The sequence below is a fragment of the Alnus glutinosa genome, chromosome 7, assembly GCF_958979055.1.
Source record: "Alnus glutinosa chromosome 7, dhAlnGlut1.1, whole genome shotgun sequence".
Lineage (NCBI taxonomy): Eukaryota > Viridiplantae > Streptophyta > Magnoliopsida > Fagales > Betulaceae > Alnus > Alnus glutinosa.
Genome location: NC_084892.1, coordinates 7621427 through 7643679, shown reverse-complemented (window position 1 = coordinate 7643679; position 22253 = coordinate 7621427). Strand labels below are relative to the sequence as shown.

The window sequence follows — 22253 nt, the reverse complement described above, 5'->3', positions numbered from 1 at the left end:
CCATGGTCCTCATTCAACATGTTATCGTTGATGAACTCTAATCCATCAAGTTGCACATATAATCCATCAATTGCTATTAATTCTTCATTATTTGCATCTTCAACATGGACAACATTACCCCCAACACATTCATCTTCCTGGTATGCATCATCTCTAATACATTGGTCATCTTCTTCGTTATCTCCCTCTTGTACTGTTGGAATGTCGTAAATGTTTCTATTGATCATCCTTTGCACCACTTTCCAATTACCACCAAGTTTGGGATCATCCAAATAAAACACTTGTACAGCTTGGCATGCTAAGATGAAAGGGTCGGACTCATGCCATTTACGACCCGTATTCACACTCGTGAAGCCTTGGTCTGTTTGTATTCCTGATGAATTCCCAATGTTCCACCAATCACACTCAAATAAATACACAGTATTGGGGTCGGGGTAACGCAACTCCAAAATTCTCTTCAACTCACCGTAGTACTCAATCGTCGACGTAAACTGAAACTTAGGGATTTTATTTTTGAGTTTTTATTTAAAAACTTAGGAAAACAAAGAAAAGATGTGGCTGTTAAACAGCCACTACACTTTTTCATCTTATCTTTGACCACGACACCTCCCAATTCTTAGTGTTGAAACTGAACTTAGGGATTTTATTTTTGATTTTTTATTTAAAAACTTAGGAAAACAAAGAAAAGATGTGGCTGTGAAACAGCCACTGCACCTTTTCATCTTATCTTTGACCACGACACCACGTCCACACATTTTTTTTTGAAATGAAACAACCCACTATCAAAAAATTCAAGCTCTTCACAGGATCGAAAACAAAGTGAAGAGATGTTGAAAAAAAAAAGCAGCAGAACTCAAACGGCCGGTTTTCAATACATATAAAGCTTACTCTGCTCAATATGTCACATGCTAAGTTTGACATAACTTAGCCCCATTATCCTATGTCTTCTGGAAAAAGCTTTGTCTTCCTCACGCTAGAAAAAAAATAAAAAAAGCTTCCTTTTCTCATCAGTGATGGATTTCTGCAGCTAAACAAACCAAAAGAGAGGTACACGACAATATACATATATATTTTGTTTTTGTTTTTTGTTTTTAATTCTCATTCAATTTCTTTTGTTTTCAGGCTACAAACGTACGTAAAACTAGGGAGGGGTAATACTTTAACTGGGTGCAAGATTGCCGAATGGAGCAATGGTCCTACGCCTCCTAGCTCCTACTTCTTGGCTGCCGGAGGAAATTTTTGGTAATTTGCTGAGAGAGATTGTTTCGTATTTTTTTTTTCCATAACAAATAAAAAGTCATATTTGCTTCTTCTATTGATTTTTCTATACTGGAGTTTTATAGTCTCAACTGGAGGGATAATGCAATGTATTATTTTTATTTTTGCTTCTTTTTTTTTTTTTACAAAATTTTTGTGTTCCTAGGCATTTGACGAAAAACCACACACAAACGCAGACAGATAGAGACAATCAAATCAAACACCCAGCAAATCGAATCACCTCAAAGCCCATTCTCTCGCCTGCCGGAAAAGCGATCAACGGAGCTGGAAACGGCGCCGGAGATCTGTGGTGAGGGGCAGTACAGCTGTTGAGGAGAAAAGCGTAAGAGAGAGAGAGAGAGAGAGAGAGAGAGAGAGAGAGAGAGAGAGAGAGAGAGAGAGAGAGAGAGAGAGAGAGAGAGAGAGAGAGAGAGAGAGAGAGTGAGAGTGAGAGACGTGAGAGAGAGCAACTTACCTAGGTTGCTGAACTGGCACCGGAGACGAGTCGACACACAGAGAGGGGGAGAGAGAGATAGTCGAGTGAGAGAATAAAGTAAGAGAAGTGGGGGGGGGAGAGAGAGAGAGAGAGAGAGAGAGATACACCAGTGAGAGAACTAAGAGAAGTCTGACAAAATTTCAGTGAAAAATAAAGTAGTGCCAATATTAATGGATCCTGCCTAAATTTTTGCCAAAATGGACTGTTTTATCATTTATGTATTAGCTGATGTAAACTTATCAGCATCAACACATAAAAATTGACGCTGATACTTGTACTATTAGTGTCAACAAGTATAAGTCGACACTAATATTAATTTTTATATTTTTTAATTTATGTAATTTAATAATTGTTTAAACCAATTAATTTTTTTTAAAAAAATAATAATACATTTAATAATAGAATCTTATTAACATTTAGAAAAATAAAACCTATAAAAAAAATCATATTTAATTAATATTTCGATCGAACTCTATAGATCTTGCACTATCCTTGCGAACTAGTTTGATCGATCGAAAAATGCATTAGGATCAATCAAATGTTCAATCAAACCTTCAATCATGTCAAGTTTAATCGATCTATTGATCTTATCACGATCGATCAGATTAATGCATTAAAATCGATAAGGTGTTCGAACAAATATTGAATTGTGTAAAGTTATATCAATCATTGATTGTATTACAGTCGATCGGACTAATACACTAGGATAGTACAAATTCGTTAGAATTCAACCGGTCATACAAATACACTATGGTTGATAAGATATTTGATCAAACCTTCAACTGTATCAATTAAATCACATGTCTATAAAAGTGTATTTTGAGAAGTCATCGATTAGTCAGTGAATTGGGTAATTTGAGTATTGAGCACCTCTGTTGATGGATTATCATAATCCATATAGTTTAATCAAACTTGATATAATTCAAGATTCGATCGAACGTCCGATCGATCTTAGTGCATTAGTCTAATCGATCAAACTCTTTGGATTTTATATTATCATTATGCATTAGTATGATCGATCATACTAATGTACTAGGATCGATCGGACGTTCGATCAAATCTTGAATTATGTCAAGTTCGATCGATGCTAAATAAGATCATAGTTTATTCAATCTTACAAGGATCGGATTAATGAATTAGTATCGATTGGATGTTCGATCAAACCTTTAATCGTGTCAACTTTGATTGATCATTCAATTGGATCACGATCAATCAAATTTATCTTATAATGATTAATCAGACTAATACACAAGCATAAATAATACAAAGTCCATATAATTTGATCGATCAAATTAATGCATTATGATAGATAGGATGTTCGATCGAACTTTCAATTGTGTCAAGTTCGATCGATCAAACTGATACGTGAGAATCGATCGGATTGATCTTATCATTATTGATTGTACTAATACACAAGGATAATTTTTTTAAAAAAAGAAGAAGAAGAAGAATAAAGAAATAGAAAATATTAATTCATAAGATTAGAAAATAGAAAGAAAAAAAAATAAAAACATAAAACTTTACTCATAATGTGAAAATCAAAATTAATTTTTTGTAGATTTTTTTCCACCCCTTACTTATTTTTTAATTCCTTTGTGTGTGTTTATATTTATATATATATTTTTCATTTTTATGTTTTTTTATGAGACATATGACCACGTGGTAGGTTTTGATTGGTTTGACATAAATTCTATTCATGATACAAAATAAAATCTAACAATTAAAAAAAAAAGTCTTAAAAAACCTAGAGATTGAAATGACATTTAACACAAAAATTAAAAATTAAAAGAATAAAAAAAATTTAGTCAAAATATAAAAAGAATAATTTTTTCTATAGGTTTCAATTTTTTCTTTTTGTTATACAGTCTCATTAGCGTCAACTATAGTTCGGCGCTGATATTTTTTATTATTTTTTAAGTTTGTTTTTTTTTTTTTTACCTGGGTCATTAGAGTCAACTACAGAGTCGACGCTGATAGTTCTTTATTAGCATCAACTAAAGTGGACGCTAATACAAAAATATCGCTGCTATTTTTCCACCCGCGCGAGGCAAAATTTCCCGCCACGTAATTAGCAATGACACATTAGCGTCAACAACAACATCGACGCTAATAGTGGATTTTGTTGGACTATTAGCGTCGACAATTTTGTCGACGCTAATAGTTTCAGATGCCGACGCTAATAGTCGACTATTAGCGTCAACTCTGAAAGTTGACGCTGAAAATCTACTAAAAAGTCGACGCTAATAAAGTTGCCCCTAATGGGCAAATTGCTTGTAGTGTGGCGATTGGTGTATTGGTGGTGGAGCCCATGCGAGGCTAGCATGGTCTGAGGGGTTTGGAAGCAGAGAGAATGAAGACTTTGTGGGAATGGGAGGGGTTTGATTTTGCCAGAGATGCTCTAATTTCGCCGGAGTGGTCTGCTTGGATTTCAGATTCAAAGAACCTTTGGCAGAGGGATTTGGGTGTAGTGAGGTTGATGATTTATGGGTTTGCTTGGAATTGAAAGAAATCAATGTGGAAGGTGAAGTCGAAGAAGTCATCAGAGCTACTGAAAAGATCTGGGATGGCCATGGTAGAGGCCGAGCTTGAAGTTAGGGAACAAAGAGAGTTGGAGAGGGATTGAGAGTGAGAGTGAGGCAGAGAAGACGAGAGAGCAAGAGGGAGAAGAAAGAGTTGGTTGCAAAGAGTAGGAAAGAGAGGAAAAAAAAAATGAAAGAATAAAAAAACTATTTAATTGATATAAGGAAAAATAAGGAAATCTATTGTGAAGTGTTTTTTTTTTATAAGGAACCTAAAAAGAATTTTATTCCCTAACCATAGAGAAAATGATTGAGAATTTATTATTAGTTCTCTTAGGCAGAGGTGGTTTGCGGTTTTAGTCAATAACCACAGACTATAACCGTTTGTACATCCATTATCCATGATTGCGATCACAACAACACATAGAATTGTCTCGCACAGATGAGAAATGCTAGGGACCTCGAATGCTTTCCAAAGAGATGGTTCCAAACTGACGTGGATGCTGACGTGGTTAAGCCACGTTGGGTTCTATGAAAAATAAAATTTCATGTTGGGATTTCAACTTTTTACTGACAAGTGAAAAAATTATAGACGTGTGATGTATTTTTGATTTGGTTGCAGGGAAAATCGTAGCAACAAGAAAAGTGCATCTCTCTCTCTCTTCTCCATTTTCATCTTTTCTGCTTCGTTTCTCTCTATTTCTGGTCTTTAGCCTCCCTCCTGTGAGCTTTTTTTTTTTGCTCATCATAGATCCTTTCAGAACAAATGTTGCTGCCCACCTGGCCATTTTAAGGCAGCACCTCCATTTCTTCTTCTTCTTCTTCTTCTTCTTCTTTTCTTTTTTGGATTAATACCTCCATTTCTATTTAACCAGGTTTTTTTTTTCTTTCTAAATTTGGTAGAAAACTAAAAGTCTCTTTTATTTTCTGATAAAAATGTGGGTTCTTTGCAGGTCTCTCTCCAGGTCTCCATTTTTGGCACTCTCTCCAAGTTCTCTCTCTCTCTCTCTCTCTCTCTCTCTCTCTCTCTCTCTCTCTCTCTGAGTCGTAATAATCTGCTGGAAATTTCTTCTGTACGGTGGTGATGTAGGACGGAATTTATTAATATTTTCGATGAAAACGAAAATAGAAAAGATGTTCAAAATAATACTGAAGCAGCACCGTTTAATTAGAAACTTACCTATTCGCAGACAATGGAAGTACAAAAGAAAAGACTTGATCGTCAAGCCAAGACTTTATGTTTTTTTCTTTACTAGGACTAGATTTGCAAGTAGCTTTATTTCTTTCCTTACTAGGATTGGATTTGTTTTATTTCTTTTTCTTTTAGAATAAGTTTTACTTTTACTACTAGAATAAGGTTTACTATTGCTATTAGGAAAGGTTTACTTTTACTACTAGGAATAGGTTTACTTTTTCCACAAGTATTTCTCTTCTATAAATAGGCTTGCTTATTATGTAAAACTAAGAATCAATTGAATTGTTATAAAATCAGAGAATTCTCTCTCAAATACTCTACGGAGTTTTATCTTTCTTTTAGCCTGAGGGCTTGTTTTATCTTTTGGGGTAGAAGACGAAGACGCTTCTCCTTGCAGAATCGAAGACGCTGTTCTTTGATTAATTACCTTAGTCTTCCGCTACGTCAGGTGGTGCTGTGGTAATCCGTTGGGCATCTCCTCCCTGCTGTGGTAATCAACTCCCTAGACATGTGCAGCACGATGCAACATTCTTTACACCATTTGGGTGGATGATGTACAGTTATTTGAAACAATGATGTTTGTTAATTTTAACATCTCTTGTAATCTTTTCCCTTGGAATAGATAGTGGCGTTCTTAGCTGTGTTGCAAAAATCTACTCTAACAAGCTCGGTTTGGGTGAAATTTGTGATTGATTTCTCTTGGATGAAATGTATTCTGTACTTTTTGCAAAATTTGTTCAAGAAAAATAGAGCTTAGGGGCCTTTTCAGCTGAGAGGAAGATGAGAGTGAAGCTTGAAGGAGGATAAATGTGTTCTGCCTTACTCTATATATGTTGATTTGTGCTATGTGCTGCAGTGGGAAAGATCTCGATATTTCTCACCAATCTTGATATTTTTTCTTGATTAATTGTTTTTGACATTCTAAACATCAACATCAAAAAAAAAAAAAAAAGCCAAAATATAAGTACCAATATACAAACTATTAATTTTATGGTACATGGAAATAACTAATCAAGATTTTGCATTTTACTTTTTACTGAATCTAAATGACATTGGTTTTGCAGTCCAAAGAGCCACTTTAGTAAAATTGGTTCTAATTTTGTAGTAATATGTTCGTGCTGGTCGGGGAGGTTGCAGTGGTGGAAAGATAGAAGACTTGAAGTTATGGTACTTTGTAATTTGTATTCCTATTTTGATGGGCTGCGTTGATAGAAGGCTTCAGATTTGTATTCATTCGTCTAATTTTATTTTGTTTTTTCCTTTTTTTTGGCCTCAATATGGCTGCCCATATGTGTTTATAACATCATTTTGATTTTTATCATGCTTGTTATGTTTTTTTGAAAATGTCGATATTTTGGCGCATATTTGCCAACAAACCCACTTTTTTTACGTAGGTAAGTTGCAAAATAAGATCTATGATTTGAATCCAAAGAAACAATTATGGGCATGTCCATGTAGAAATAAATGATGCCTTGAATGTTTGGATCTCTAAGGCAATATCTGTCTGTCATCTAAAACAGCCTCACAATGTTGAAAGGCTGTGGATTAAGTTTTTTGGAATAATTTAGCTAGGTTTACATCTTGGCTGGAATTTTGGTGTACATGGCTTTAGACTACAAGTAGTTTCTTATTGCATGCTCTTCCTTGGGGCTGGACTCATGTTTTCACTGGCAATCTAGGCTTGATTCCTGATGCTACTATTTAACTTTGCCTTTCTTTTGGTCTTTTTTCTTTGCGGCAAAATTTCATATCTAAACAAAATTAAGGCAACTAGAGGTGGACAGAAAAAAAAAATTAAAAAAAAAAATTAAAAAAAAAAATTGTATCATATTAAGGGGAATTAATATGCTGGAAAGTTGTTTGCTTAAATTGAGGATCAAAAGACAGAAAAAGCTCAATATGACAAACTTTTTTTTACCTCTTTTCCTCAAAATAACAAACTGAAAAAGCATTGCAGCAAGCCATGTCCAAAAAATGTATCAGATGATGAGATGAATATTAGTTACAAAATTTGTTTTCAATTAATATATGTCAAAACAAAAGCAAAATTTTATCAAACGGTGGTCTTGACTGGAAATTCCACTTATGTTGCACAATGTATTACTGGGCAAATAATAACATTTTCATTCATCCTTCTTAATGACTGAGAATTCACAGTATAATGGAACGGAAATGGAAAGATAGAGGTGGAGGAAGAAATAATTTATATATTATCGTCAATGTTTCACAACTTATTTCTAGGTATATGGGTGTTTTCTTATCACCCACTTCCTGAATATAGAGACTTAAAAACACGGTAATACAATACTTCTACATCCAATTATTAGCCTATAGCTTCAACCAAAAAGAAGGGTAATCAACGAAGTAAATGAAAAAGAAAGATTGAATTCTATACTTGTCCCCATCAAAACCGAGCACCGAGGTCTTCACCGAGATCTTGAAAATCAAACTGCGTTTTTTTTTCTTCCCTTGTGCGATCGTTATGGTCAAGCAATTGCAGTTAGCACTCCAAAAGCCTCAATCAAAATTGAAGAGAAATTCACAGCCTGAGTGGAATTTTCGGTTTCCACCCTTAAGTTCTCAAAATCAAACGTTAGGTTTTGGAATCAAAGGTGGATATCAAGAAAAAATTCCATCACTACCGGACTCGAAAATTGTCAGTTGGGTTGGTCCAACCGAGAAAGAAATGGTCACCACTTTCCTCAATACACTGAAAGATGTCTATTATGCTCATCTCATTGGGCATACCACTTTCAGTTTCGCAGATCTGGTCATCGTCAGAGAACATGTAGAAGATGGAATGAAATCCGGGCGTTTGATGGACACCCACTTGATACAAACATTGACAGGAACATCAGCAAAGAGACAGGAAACGTTGCAACAGGGAGGAGATGCCCAACGGATTACCACAGCACCACTGTACAGAAAAAATTTCCAGCAAATTATTACGACTTAGAGAGAGAGAGAGAGAGAGAGAGAGAGAGAGAGAGAGAGAGAACTTGGAGAAAGTGCCGAAAATGGAGACCAAGAAAGAGACTTGCAAAGAACCCACATTTTTATCAAAAAATAAAAGAGAGTTTTAGTTTTCTACCAAGTTTAGAAAAGGGGAAAAAACCTAGTTAAATAGAAATTGAGGTATTAATCCAAAAAAAAAAAAAAAGAAGAAATGGAGGTGCTGCCTTAAAATGGCCAGGATTGTCTTTGATTTTTTTAAAAAAATAATAATAAAAAAAAAAAAAAAAAAAAAAAAAAAAAAAAGGTAGCCAGAAATGGAGAGAAACGAAGGAGAGAATATGAAGAGAGAGAGAGAGACGCACTTTTCTTGTTGCTACGAATTTCTCTGCAACCAAATCAAAAAACATCACACGTTTATCATTTTTTCACTTGTCAATAAAAAGTTGAAATCCCAACATGAAATTTTTTTTTTCTTAAAATCCAACGTGGCTCAACTACGTCAGCATCCACTTCAGTTTGAAAATATCTCTTTGGAAAGCATTCGGGTCCCTAGCATTTCTCCACACGTACAGATAGATAACATTCTCGAAAAATGTTCTCGCTTTATTGGATACTTGTCTCCCCAATGGGTTCAATTGCATTTCCCTTGTTCAAAGCCTAAAAGGCGATAAGTGCCGACTTAAACGATGCCATCCAAACGAATCAACACGGCACGCGTAGCAACTCCCCGCTTCACGCCACAGCAGGGAGAGAATCAAAATATATCTCGGACGCGTGTCGAGCCGTGACGAGTTGGATCGAAGAAGAATCCAGAACAAGAGCTGCCACCTTGCTTTTTACCCTTGCTACGTGTCTCCACACGAGACGGCCTGAAAACCTATTTAGTCCAGAGCCAATGAACAAGCTCTTTCATTGCTAGTGTGTGTATTCCCAACCCCAAGCAATTGAAGTGAAAAACAATTATACACAGAACATCAGAAAGAGCGAAAATGCAGGCCGCGAAGAATGCAAAGGAAACGGCAGCCAACGCAGTGGCCTCCGCTAAGTGTGCCGTGGTGAAGACCAAGGCCACCGTAGATGCGAAGGTATGTTTGTTTTTTCTTTCTTTTGGTTCTTTATACAGTAGAAGTAGAACGATATTCTTTTTATCGTTTTAATGGAATTAATGATATGTGGTTGAGCAGATGGAAATGGGGAAAGCCCGTGACCCAGCGCAGAAAGAAGCGGTCACTAGAAAGAAAGAGGAGAGAATAATCCAGGCTGATCGCCAAGAGCAGCAGGCGCGTGCATGCAACGCAGCAGCCAAACAGTCGGGAAAGGCTGGCACAGGAGGGCCCACAGGTGTCCATCCCACCGGAACCCACCCAACGTCAGCCTTGCCTGGACATGGCACTGGCGGGCATCCCACCGGAACCCACCCATCGTCAGCCTTGCCTGGACAACGCACTGGCGGGCATCCCACCGGAACCCACCCATCGTCAGCCTTGGCTGGACAAGGCACTGGCGGGTATCCCACCGGAACCCACCCAACGTCAGCCTTGCCTGGACAAGGCACTGGCGGGGTGGGCTCGCACCCCATTGGGACCGACAAAGCTGGCACAGGAAGGCCCAATGTCAATAACCGCCGTGATCAGGGTTATGGATCTTGAAGTTGGATTAATATTAGAGCATGAATGGAGGCACCGTGCACGTCGTGTGTAATTGTTGGTTTGATGTTTTGTTTTTTTTAATCATTCTGTTTGTGGTTTTCCCGCATTTAAGGTGGTGCTTTCTGGCTGACCTTAGATGGTAACTATGTAGTTCGGTGTTCCATTTGAATAAAAATACAACGATTATTCAATTAATGTTGAAGCACGTAGTCCATGTAGCTTAATCGGTTGGGATCTACGTATCATGAAGCAGAAGTCACTAGTTTGAATCTCCTCATCCTATTACGATAACATGTCCAAAAAAAAAAAAAAAAAAAAATGTTGAAGTACATATGGGTTTGTAATGCTAACTTGGTGCTGTAAATTAATTCCAGAAATTCTCTCTTACGATCTAGCCGGAAAAAAGTTAAAAAGTTATGTCCTTGAGAGGGAGAATTCTACGAGCTATGGCTGCTCACGAAGAGAAACCTAAAAAGGAGAAAAAGGGAAACCCAATCTGAAATTGTTGGATATTTGTTTTGTTTTGTTGTTATGTAGAATATCATTCTGTTTGCTGACGCGTGAAATTTGAGGGTATTAAAATTTTGGATCTTCAACATTTTTTTAAATATTTTTTTTAAGTGACTGGTGCATGTTTATCAAGACAAATTATCACGCACTTGGGTGTTTTTCACCTAGGGCTGCACGTGGATGACCATGTTTTGTTCTTTTTTGCTGTGGCTAGTGGCGATCGGGGGATGTTGGTGAAGGGTTGTTGTGGGGCTATTCTGGGGTGGCACGTGCCACACGCGTCGTCACCGGCAGTGACTGTTTTTTCTTCAAAGGGCAGTTTTTGTGTGGGTTTCCCTGTTTTGTTTGTTTGTTTTAGTTGGCAGGTTGCTTTGTGGCTATTAACCTGGTCATTGCTTTTAGCTTTTAGCTTAGAATGTGTAACCTACTCCCAGATCAAGTAAAGTTCTATGTCAACGCAGAGGCATCATTCTAGTTGGCTAAGTTTTATTTGTAGTAATCTGTCTGTTGTAGTCTAAGTCTTGTTTGGCTCAGGTTGGGTGCACACCTTTGTGGTGGTGTAATTTGTACACCTTTTTGGTGGTCTTATGTACACCTATATAATGATTTTATGTACCCTTCTTCATTATTAATGAAAGTGTTAACTTTCCAAAAGAGACAAACTGACACGGGATAAAAGAATTAATTGTAAGAGAGTTGCAGAGATAACAAATTTATCTTTGTAAGAACATAAAATCTAGGGACAGACATAGAATTAAGGTGATTCAGCCTATGGTCTACATCCACACATCAAAGCCTTTTGTTTGACTACACATTTCGTTGATTATTTGTTTGATTGTATGCAAGACACTATTTATAGAGAAATAGTCTAAACATTACAAGTCTCATCTACTTCTACCTTAACAACAATAAATCTAATTTATCATCTTGTAACTCTTGTCTCTTGAGTGCTAGTAACTTTTGTAACCTTGTCTCTTGACTTCTTATAACTTTTGTCTCAATACACCCCTGCAAACCCAACGGTAAATCACAAATATTAAGGTTTGATCTTGAATATCAAAGAGTTAGAAAGAAAAAAAAAAATGTCTACTATGACCTGAATTGGAACATCAGTTTCTATGACCCAAACTTGGACTATGGCGACTCTAGCCGGCATCGGCTACTATGGCCGAGACTTGGACATCAACGACTTTGGTTGAACTACTATTGCCGGAATTTGGACTTCGGCAACTTTGGTTAGAAGCGGCTATTATGTCAGGAATTGGGCCAACTATGGGCAAGAAACCTCTTCAGACATTTTTTTTTTAATTATTTTTAAACAAGAGAGAATTTGGATGGTATTTGTTTGTAGAGGAAACAATGGCAGTACGGCATGTAATCTTCACAAAGAGAGACTCACGTGTGTGTGGGAAGAGAAATAGCTCCGACACTAGATGAGAAAATGTGAAAGGATGAGAAAAACCAAGGAAAAAAAATGGCACACGATGGATATTTGTAGGCATGTTGATTTTGGTTACGATTGAAGATGCAAGCGAATGAGTGAACCAAAAAGAAAAGAATTGGCACAGGATCGAATATTGGTGATTGTCTATAACTCTGATACCATGTAAAAATGCAAAGCTCTGATACATGTAAGAACACAAAGCTATGATACATGTAAGAACACATAATCTAGCAAAGATATGAAAATAAGAAAGAGAGACATATAGAATTAAGGTAGTTCGGCTTATGGCCTACATCCACACATCAAAGCTTTTTGTTTGACTACATCTTTCCTTGATTATTTGTTTGATTGTATGCAAGACATTATTTATAAAGAAATAGTCTAAACGTTACAAGTCTCTCCTATTTCTACATTAAAAACAATAAATCTAATTTATCATCTTGTAATTCTTGTCTCTTGAATGCTTGTAACTCTTGTGACCTTGTCTCTTGAGTTGTTATAACTTTTTTTAACTCAATAATCTTTGAATTTAACATAAACTTTAGTTAGATATTAATGAGTTTTGGAGACTTTGATGCCACAGAAAACCAAAAAGAATGTTTGAGAAGGACGGTAGATGTTTAAAGAGTCTTGAAACATCGAAAAAAAAAAAAAAAGCAAAAAGGTACAAAATACCAAACGACCATATGTAAATGAGCAGAGTCATGTCGATGAATATATATATGATAGATGCCAGATGGTATTTATTTATGGTTATATTATTATGATATAAAATTGATGTATCTAATTGTGTATGAAATCAATGTTTATATATATCATTTATTTTTTTTATTTTTTATTTTTAAGAGAAAGCTTCATTGATCCATGTTAATAAACTTGCTCAGCAAGGACAAACGGCCGAACAGCCAAAAGGCAGTCATCCAACCAAAACTGATCCAAAGAACTAGAAATAGCCAACTTAACCAAGTTGTGAGCCACACAGTTGGCTTCACGAAAAACATGTTGAACCTCATATTGATGCAACTTGAGCAGCCGGGCATGAATAGCATCAATCAGATGGCCAAAGGAGCTCAAACAAGGGGAGGATTGCCGCACTGCCTGCAACACCCGCAAAGAGTCATCCTCGAAGATAACCTGCCGAAAACCCAACTCAATGCACAAATTGACACCCTACCACAGATCTTGGCCTCCGCATTAGTAGGGTCTAAAACATAACGGTTGAATTTTGCCAAAGCTGCCCGAACTTGCCCCTGTTCACCTCTGATAACTACTCCTACTCCCATACTCTTAGAATTTTCGCACAAAGCCACATCCCAGTTCAGTTTGAGGAAGCCCGCTGTCGGACAATTCCATTTAGCCCCTTTAAGAACTTGTTGTTGAACCCCCCTGCATATGAGTGATTTGCGCTCTTAAAGGAATCCACTGCCTCAAGTGCAACCCTACTAACCTGTAAGGGATGGCTAAACTCCCCACCAAAAATTGAAGAGTTACGGCGTAACCAGATGAGTTGGGCCACTGTGAGTGCTAATAGGAAGTCATCATCCTCAAGCCAAGCTCGAAGCTGCTGGATGAACCCCACCCGATCACTCTCAGTCAAAGCAAGCTTCTAAATCCACTGAGGACACTCCTACCACACTGCCACCATGGCCAGGCAACTCCAAAGAGCATGCCAACTATTCTCAGTACAAGTGGAACAAAAAGGACACAAGGGATCAAGCACAAGATGTCTGCGGTATAGCTTGTCCTTCGTGGGAAGGGCACCTGCGCAGAGCTTCCACACAAAATGACAGAGAACCACTGGGCCCTCTAAGTTCCAAATAATGTTCCACGCATCCGCATTCTCTTGTGAGCTGGAACACTCCCCACAAGCAGAGAGCCTTTTGGATATCCGCCAAGGACACTCCTACCACACTGCAAATGGACTCTGCCTTTTGGATATCACCATATGATATGCACTCCTGACTGAGAAAAGGCCAGAAGAGTTGCCCAACCACACCAGTTTATCCGGCTGCCCCAACGGACTCAAAATCAAACTGCAAATGGACTCTGCTTCAGTAGCAACAAAGAGCTCCTGATAAGAGGGACATTCCATCCACTAGAAAACCGGATCAATGAGGCAGCTGACCTTTGCCTCCGGGTCCAATCCTGCCACCGGGGATTGGACTTGGAAGGAGGAAGGGATAGGCACCCACTTGTCACCCTAAATTCTTATACTTTTTCCATTCCCCACCTGCCAGAATAAACCCCTCTCCAGAACCTCCCTGGCATTCACAATACTTCTCCAAGCATGGGATGGTTTGTGACCCATCCTGGCTTTAAGAAACTACTCCCTCTGAAGTACTTGTCCTTCAAAACAATAGCCACCAGAGAATCAAGGAACTGAAGCAACCGCCAGCCCTGCTTAGCCAATAGAGCAGAGTTGAAGACCTCAAGATCCCTAAACCCCATCCCTTCCATCAACTTGGAAGCCCCCATTTTATCCCAGCTCAACCAAGCACACCTAGAGGAGTTCTGTTTGTACCCCCACCAAAATCGACTTAATAGTTGAATTAAGAGTCTTGCATAGAGTCTTTGGCAATTTGAAAACACTCATACTATACATTGGGATGGCCTGAATCACTGCCTTGATTAAAATCTCTCATTTCCTGCCTGAGAAAGAAACCTCTCTTTCCTCCTCTCTAGCCTCTTCTGTACCCTGCTGTGAATAGAAGCAAATGTCTGAATTTTGGAGCGTCCAACCATGGTTGGAAGTCCTAAATATTTCTCATAACCTTTCGTGGCAGAAATCCCCACAGAAGAAGCAATAAAACGCTGAAACTCCCTACTACTATTCTTGCAGAAATAAATGGCTGTCTTGGCATTGTTTAGCTTCTGCCCTGAGGCCTGCACGTATTGTTGAACCAGTGTCATCATATTCCCCCATTTCTGGAAGTTAGCACGGTAGAAAAGGAGGCTATCATTAGCAAATAAGAGATGGCTCTGTCGGTAACCGTTTGCTGACACTGGCACTCTCGAAATGAAGTTCTCATGTTCGGCCTTACTCAACATAGCACTGAGACATTCGGCACACATCAAGAAAAGGTAAGGGGAAAGAGGGTCCCCTTGCCTTAAGGCTTGCCTGGGAAAGATCAGACTAGAAGGCTTACCATTTACCAAAATAGAGTAGGAAACAGTGGTTACACATTGCATGATCAGAGTGATCCAGGATTCAGCAAAGCCTAACCTGTGCATAGACTCCTCTAGGAATGGCCATTCAACTCGATCATAAGCTTTTGTCATTCCAATTTGATGGTCATGTAACCCTTCCTCCCCTTCATACGTGTGGCCATAGTATGGAGAGCTTCATAGGCAACCAAAATATTATCTTAAATGAGCCTACCTTGAACAAAGGAGCTCTGGTTATGGGAGATGATAGAAGGAATGACCATTTTGAGCCTGTTAGCTAGTACTTTAGCTATGATTTTGTACAAAATATTGCACAAATTTATTGGGTGATAGTCGTTGAGAGAATCAGCTGAAGAGTTTTTGGGAATTAGCACTACATGGATGGCATTGATAGAGGGATCAAGCTGGCCATGGTTAAGGAAATTCAGTGCTGCACTACGGACGGCCTCCCCTATCATTTCCCAATGATGATGGAAGAAGCATACTCCAAAGCCGTCCGCACCAGGTGCCTCAAGGGGCTGCATTTGTGCCACAGCTTTATCGACTTCCTCAGCAGTGAAGGACCTAGTAAGGGTAGCATTCATAACTTGGCTCACCCAGGGGAAACCGCTGCCATGCAATCGTCAATTCCCCTGGTCTCCTCCCAACTATCAATTGTGTTAATGTCCCCTCATAAACTATCAAAACATGTCAATGTATCCCTTATGATAGAAATACCCTTCATAAAATTATTAATTTTTTTTAAAAAAAAAAAAAACTAAAATTATTAAAAAAAAAACCTAAAATAACAAAAAGTTATAAAAAAAAAAAAAACAAAAAAAAAACTGGTTTTCCTTCTATTTTTTTTTTTAAAAAAAAAAGTTTTTTATAATTTTCAGTTTTTTTATATTTTTTTTTTTCGTTTTTTCCTTATTCTTTTATTTTTTTTTAGTTATATTTTTTTTTTCAAAATTATAAGGATATTTTTGTCTTACTGAAAAAAAAATTTTGGGTGATTTTTATCTTTTTGTTGGTCTTAGGGGGGACATTGACATTTTTTAGTAGTTTGAGGGGGACATTGACAATTAAGTGGTAGTTTGAGAGGAATATATGTATTTTTCCCAACTAAAAAAAAATGGAAAGATTAATATATTAAATTGAGAGCTTTTAATGTTTATAGGAATAATTGTAAAAACAGTGATAATTTAAGAGAGTTGAGTAAATTTTCTTCAAAATTAAATAATGTAAAATAATATATACCGTTATATATATATATATATATATATATATATATTTTAAATTGTAATCATGAAATGGATAGTATAGTTATTGTGAGTGTGTGTGCAAATATCATTTTGGGATAATTTCACAAAAGTGTATCAAATTATACGTCGTTTTGAGATAATGATACTAAACTAACAAACGTCTCAAACTGTGGTATCCACGTTTCCAAACGTCTCACTTAAGGGTACTTCGTTAGGATTTTTTGTTAAATTTTTTCAAAATTCCTAAATCAATGACCACTTTCCAGGACCTCCGTGTTAAATCATATAATTGAAAGAAGAGATAAAAACAATGAATAGAGGCACAAAATTAAGGTAATTCAGTCTATAGCCTACGTACATCCACACAATAAAACTTTTTCTTGGCTATATCTTTCTTCTTGTTCACTAAATATAAACTGTACGTACAATAAAATGGTATTTATAATTGAATGAGATCGTAAATACATGCACTTGTGGAAGGGTACGTACAGTACTGGTCTGGTGGTGCCTACATATACTAGTTGAAGTTGGCTTTGAGCATGAATGGGCCGGGCACAGTGAAATGTCATGTGCAATTAATATTATATAGTTAGTTTGATGTTTTAGTTGAAGTTGGCTTTGAGCATAAATGGGCCGGGCACAGTGAAATGTCATGTGCAATTATATAGTTAGTTTGATGTTTTTCGTTATGTTTTTTGGGCATATAATAATTAAGGTGTGTTTTCTTGCTAGACCTTACGTGCATGTTAACATTGTGGTTGTTGCATTTGAATAGTAAGAGAGAGTATCGCTTGTAAGACTGACTGTGTCTATCTCTTCTTCTCAAACTTCCTTCGATGTGTTGTGACTTCATTCCATTTTCCCTTTCCCCTATTCAATCAAAATAAATAAATAAAAAAGAGTATTACTTTTTCCGTCCATTCTAACGTTTGAGGTTGACGGAATGATTATTTGGTCATAATTTGGAATAATTCTATTAGTACATTAAATGTCTATCAAAAACTGAAGTGGCTTTTAAAATCACCATTTGATCAAAATCATCATTTGATCAATCACACGCCCAATGGTGATTTTAAAAGCCACCTTATTTTTTTATGGACACTTAATGTACTAATAGAATTACTCCGCAATTTGTTAGTTTGTTGTATTTTCAGTTATTTTAAAATAGATGGTATATAGTTTAAGATGTTTAAGTATATTTATCTTTTAAAAAAAATTCATAGACCCTAAGCACTTAGGGTCTGTTTGGGTTTGCGATTTCAAAAAGTACAATTTAAAATAACAATTTTAAAATGTGTGAATTAAAAAAGTGATTTTTAAAAATGCAGTTAAACGTTTGGTAAAATCGCAGTTTAGCCTTTAAAATTGCAAATTAACCTTTAAAATTTTGCGTTTTAAAAAAAAAATATCATCTTACCTATGATTTGAAAAAACATATTTTCTGCGTTTTCAAATTGCTATTTTTAAAAAAATAGTTCTTAAACGATTTATGTTTTACGATTTGGTTTAAAATCATACTCATTGTTTACGAAATCACAATCTCAAATGCATACTTAAGATCCACCGAGTCCTTTTGGTCTTTACTAGATAGAAGAAGAATAATACACGTATTGGGTTAAATATTATCAGGTGAGACCAATTAAAAATAAATAAAAAATAAAAAAATAGGTAATATCTCTCATATTTATAATTTTCTCACAAAGCTATCTAGCAACTAGCAGGATTTAGTAGGTATTAAATTTCTTTTAACAAATTTCGGCTGCATTTTCATCATTTTTCTTTTGTTTTGTTATTTTTCTCTGTATTGAAAAAGACGCTCCCTCTCGGGCCTCCTCCTTCCATGTTCCCTAATTTTATTTCTTGCTTTAGTTTTCATTGTACTTACCAAAAAAAAAAAAAAAATCTTTTAACAAAGACTAATCTAATAATTGCTAGACGAGATGTTGTGCGAAAAAAATAAGTAATATATGTTAGAGTTGTGTTCATTCATCTTGTACACAAACTAACAAAAGAAATATTTATTGCATACTCTTTGTTTTATTTTTTTCAAAACACATGTATGGGTCTCACACTGAACACTGATTGTTAGTGTGTGTATAATATATGTACAAAATATGTAAAGTATATATGTATGTATAAATATTGTTTTCCTATATGTTATATATATATATATATCAGATAAATATGTCTTTAATATTAAAATGGATCCGGTAGTCATTTGGATATATTTTTATTTTTTTTGACGAGCTGATCTTTATCAAATCTTATCACGTTAATTTTGTCCGATATTTATAAGATATTTATTGGATACTTGTCTCCCCTATGGGTGATCAACAATTGTTCAAAGCCTAAAAGGCGATTAGGGACGGCTTAAACGATGACTATCCAAACGAATAGACACGACATGCGGATTGCGTTTCAACTTCCCGCTTCACGGCAGGGAGAGAATCAAAAATTTGTCTCAGACGCGTGTCGACCCATGACGAGTCAGAAGGAAGAAGAGCCCAGAACATTCATTACAGCTGCTACCTTGCTTTTTACCCTTGCTACGTGTCTCCACGCGAGACGGCCTGAAAACCTATTTAGTCCAGAGCCAATGAGCAAGCTCTTTCATTGCTAGTGTGTGTGTATCCCCAAGCAATTGAAGTGAAAAAACAATTATACACAGAAGAGAAAGAAAGAGCGAAAATGCAGGGCGCAAAGGAAAAGGCAGCCAACGTAGGGGCCTCAGCTAAGTGTGGCATGGAGAAGACCAAGGCCACCGTAGATGCGAAGGTATGTTTGTTTTTGTTTCTTTTGGTTCTTTATACAGTTGAAGTAGAACGATATTCTTTTTATTGTAATAATGGAATTTATGGTATGTGGTTGAGCAGATGGAAATGGGGAAAGCCCGTGACCCAGCGCAGAAAGAAGCCGTCACCAGAAAGAAAGAGGAGAGAATAATCCAGGCTGATCGCCAACAGCAGGAGGAGCGTGCATGCAACGCAGCAGCCATGCAGTCGGGAAAGGCTGGCACAGGGGGGCCCACAGGCGTCCATACCACCGGAACCCACACAAGGTCAGCCTTGCCTCAACAAGGCGTCCATCCCACCGCAACCTACCCAACGTCAGCATTCCCTGGACAAGGCTTCCATCCCACAGGAACCCACCCAACGTCAACCTTGCCGGGACAAGGCACAGGCGTCCAACCCACCGGAACCTACCCAACGTCAGACTTGCCTGGACAAGGCACTGGCGGGTATCCCACTGGAACCCGACAAGGCAGTGGCGGACATCCCACTGGAACCCGACAAGGCAGTGGTGGGCATCCCACCGGAACTCACCCAACGTCAGCCTTGCCTGGACAAGGCACGGAGGGGTATCCCACCGAAACCCATCCAACGTCAGACTTGCCTGGACAAGGCACCCGCCAACCAACGTTAGACCTGCCTGAAAAAGGCACTGACGGGTATCCCACCGGAGCCCACCCAACGTCAGGACAAGGCACTGACGGGTATCCCACTGGAACCCACCCAACGTCAGGAAAAGGCACGGACGGGTATCCCACCGAAGCCCACCCAACGTCAGGAAAAGCCCACCCAACGTCAGGAAAAGGCACCGACGAGTATCCCACCGGAGCCCACCCAACGTCAGGAAAAGGCACCGACGGGTATCCCACCGGAGCCCACCCAACGTCAGGAAAAGGCACCGACGAGTATCCCACTGAAACCCACCCAACGGCAGGACAAGGCACTGACAGGTATCCTCTTGGGTATCCCACCGGAACCCACCCAACGCCAGGAAAAGGCATTGACGAGTATCCCACCGGAACCCAGCCAACGTCAAACTTGCCTGGACAAGGCACCCGCCACCCAACGTCAGACTTGCCTGGAAAAGGCACTGACGGGTATCCCACCGAAACCCACCCAACGGCAGGACAAGGCACTGACAAGTATCCGCTTGGGTATCCCACCGGAACCCACCCAACGTCAGGAAAAGGCATTGACGAGTATCCCACCAGAACCCACCCAACGTCAGGACAAGGCACCGACGGGTATCCCACGGGAACCCACCCAACGGCAGGACAAGGCACTGACGGGTATCCCACCGAAACTCACCCAACGGCAGGACAAGGCACTGACGGGTATCCTCTTGGGTATCCCACCAGAACCCAACCAACGTCAGGAAAAGGCATTGACGGGTATCCCACCGGAATCCAGCCAACGTCAGACTTGCCTGGACAAGGCACCCGCCACCCAACGTCAGACTTGCCTGGAAAAGGCACTGACGGGTATTCCACCGGAACCCACCCAACGGCAGGACAAGGCACTGACGGGTATCCGCTGGGGTATCCCACCGAAACCCACCCAACGTCAGCCTTGCCTGAACAAGGCACTGGCGGGCAGAGGACTACTGCAGGACAAGTGATCGAAGGTGAGGTCGGGTCGCACCCCATTGGGACCAACAAAGCTGGCACCGGAAGGCCCAATGCCAATGACCCCCGCGTGGACCATGACCCCATTGATGAGGGTTATGGCACTGGTGGTGCCCATAATACTTGAAGTTGGATTAATAGAGCATGAATGGAGGCACCGTGAATGTCGTGTGTAGTTGGTTTGCTGTTTTTTGTGTTTTTTTTTTCTCCTTCTGTTTGTGGTTTTCCCGCATTTAATTAAGGTTGTGTTTTCTAGATGACCTTACATGCTGTAACTATATATGTAGTTCGGTGTTCCATTTGAATAAAAATACAATGATTATGTAATTAATTTTGAAGTACATATGGGTTTGTAAGAGACACGAGAGAGAATTTTACAAGCTATGACTGCTCAGCCTGCTCACGAAGAGAAACCAAAGAAAAGAAAAATAAAAAGGGAAACCCAATCTAAAATTGTTGGATCTTTATTTTGTTTTGTTGTTATGTAGAATATCAAACTAGACACGTGTAATTTGAGGGTATTAAAATTTTGGATCTTCAACATTTTTTAAATATTTTTTTTAAGTGACCGGTGTTGATCATGAAGACAAACTGACACGGGATAAAAGAATTGTAAAAGAGTAGCATAGATAACGCAATTATCTTTGAATTTTAACATAAATTTTAGTTAGATATTAATGAGTTTTTGAAGACTTTGATGCCACAAAAAATAAATAAATAACGTTTGAGAGAGGGATAAGGATCCACTATAATTTTAAAGAAATTTAAAAATTTTAAATTATGTGTAATGTAAATTTCAATCGTTTCATGAATCGAAAGACATGAAAAATACTACATAATAAAAATATGAAAGGTTAACAATAAGAATTAAGTATATTTTTATTAGTTTCTTACACTTTATGTGGTATAAAAGGTTTGAACAAAAAATTAGTGTCTTTTGGTTTAGTAAAGAAGATGCGTCTTTTTAAAAATGAAGAAAAAGTCTTTTCGATGATTTTTTTTTTTTTATTACATCGATAACATGTTATATCTTTTAAGATATAGTACTTTTCATGCCGTTTGATGGATGAATGATGAAACGACCTAAATTAACATAATTTGAGAATCTCAAATTTTGTAAAATTGTAGAGGATCCTAATCCTTTAAAGAGTCTTGAAACATCGATAAAAATAAAAAAAAAAAATAAAAAAAAAATTGAAAAAAAAAAAAGAAAAAAAGCAAAGAGTTACAAAATACCAAACGGCCATACGTAAATGAGTGAAGTTATGTTGGTGAATATTACCCCATATAAACATTGGAATATAGTAGATGGTATTTATTTTTTAGTTATATGATTATGATTTAAAATTGGTATATATAAAAAGTCAATGTTGACACGTCTTTTAAAAAAATCAAATAAAAAACT

General features: G+C 37.8%; 2 protein-coding genes across 2 annotated transcripts; both read left to right on the top strand.

The window, feature by feature from the left end:
- Positions 1–9325: 9325 nt before the first annotated feature.
- LOC133873706 (11 kDa late embryogenesis abundant protein-like) lies at positions 9326–10266 on the top strand. Its single transcript, XM_062311450.1, has 2 exons — positions 9326–9507; positions 9607–10266. The coding sequence occupies exons 1-2, from the start codon at positions 9412–9414 to the stop codon at positions 10069–10071; spliced, it is 561 nt and encodes a 186-aa protein (XP_062167434.1). The 5' UTR covers positions 9326–9411; the 3' UTR covers positions 10072–10266.
- An 8776-nt stretch (positions 10267–19042) lies between these two features.
- Positions 19043–21175, top strand: LOC133872181 (glutenin, high molecular weight subunit PW212-like). The gene is made up of 3 exons (XM_062309621.1): positions 19043–19209; positions 19308–19962; positions 20029–21175. The coding sequence occupies exons 1-3, from the start codon at positions 19123–19125 to the stop codon at positions 20973–20975; spliced, it is 1689 nt and encodes a 562-aa protein (XP_062165605.1). The 5' UTR covers positions 19043–19122; the 3' UTR covers positions 20976–21175.
- The last annotated feature ends 1078 nt before the right edge of the window (positions 21176–22253 follow it).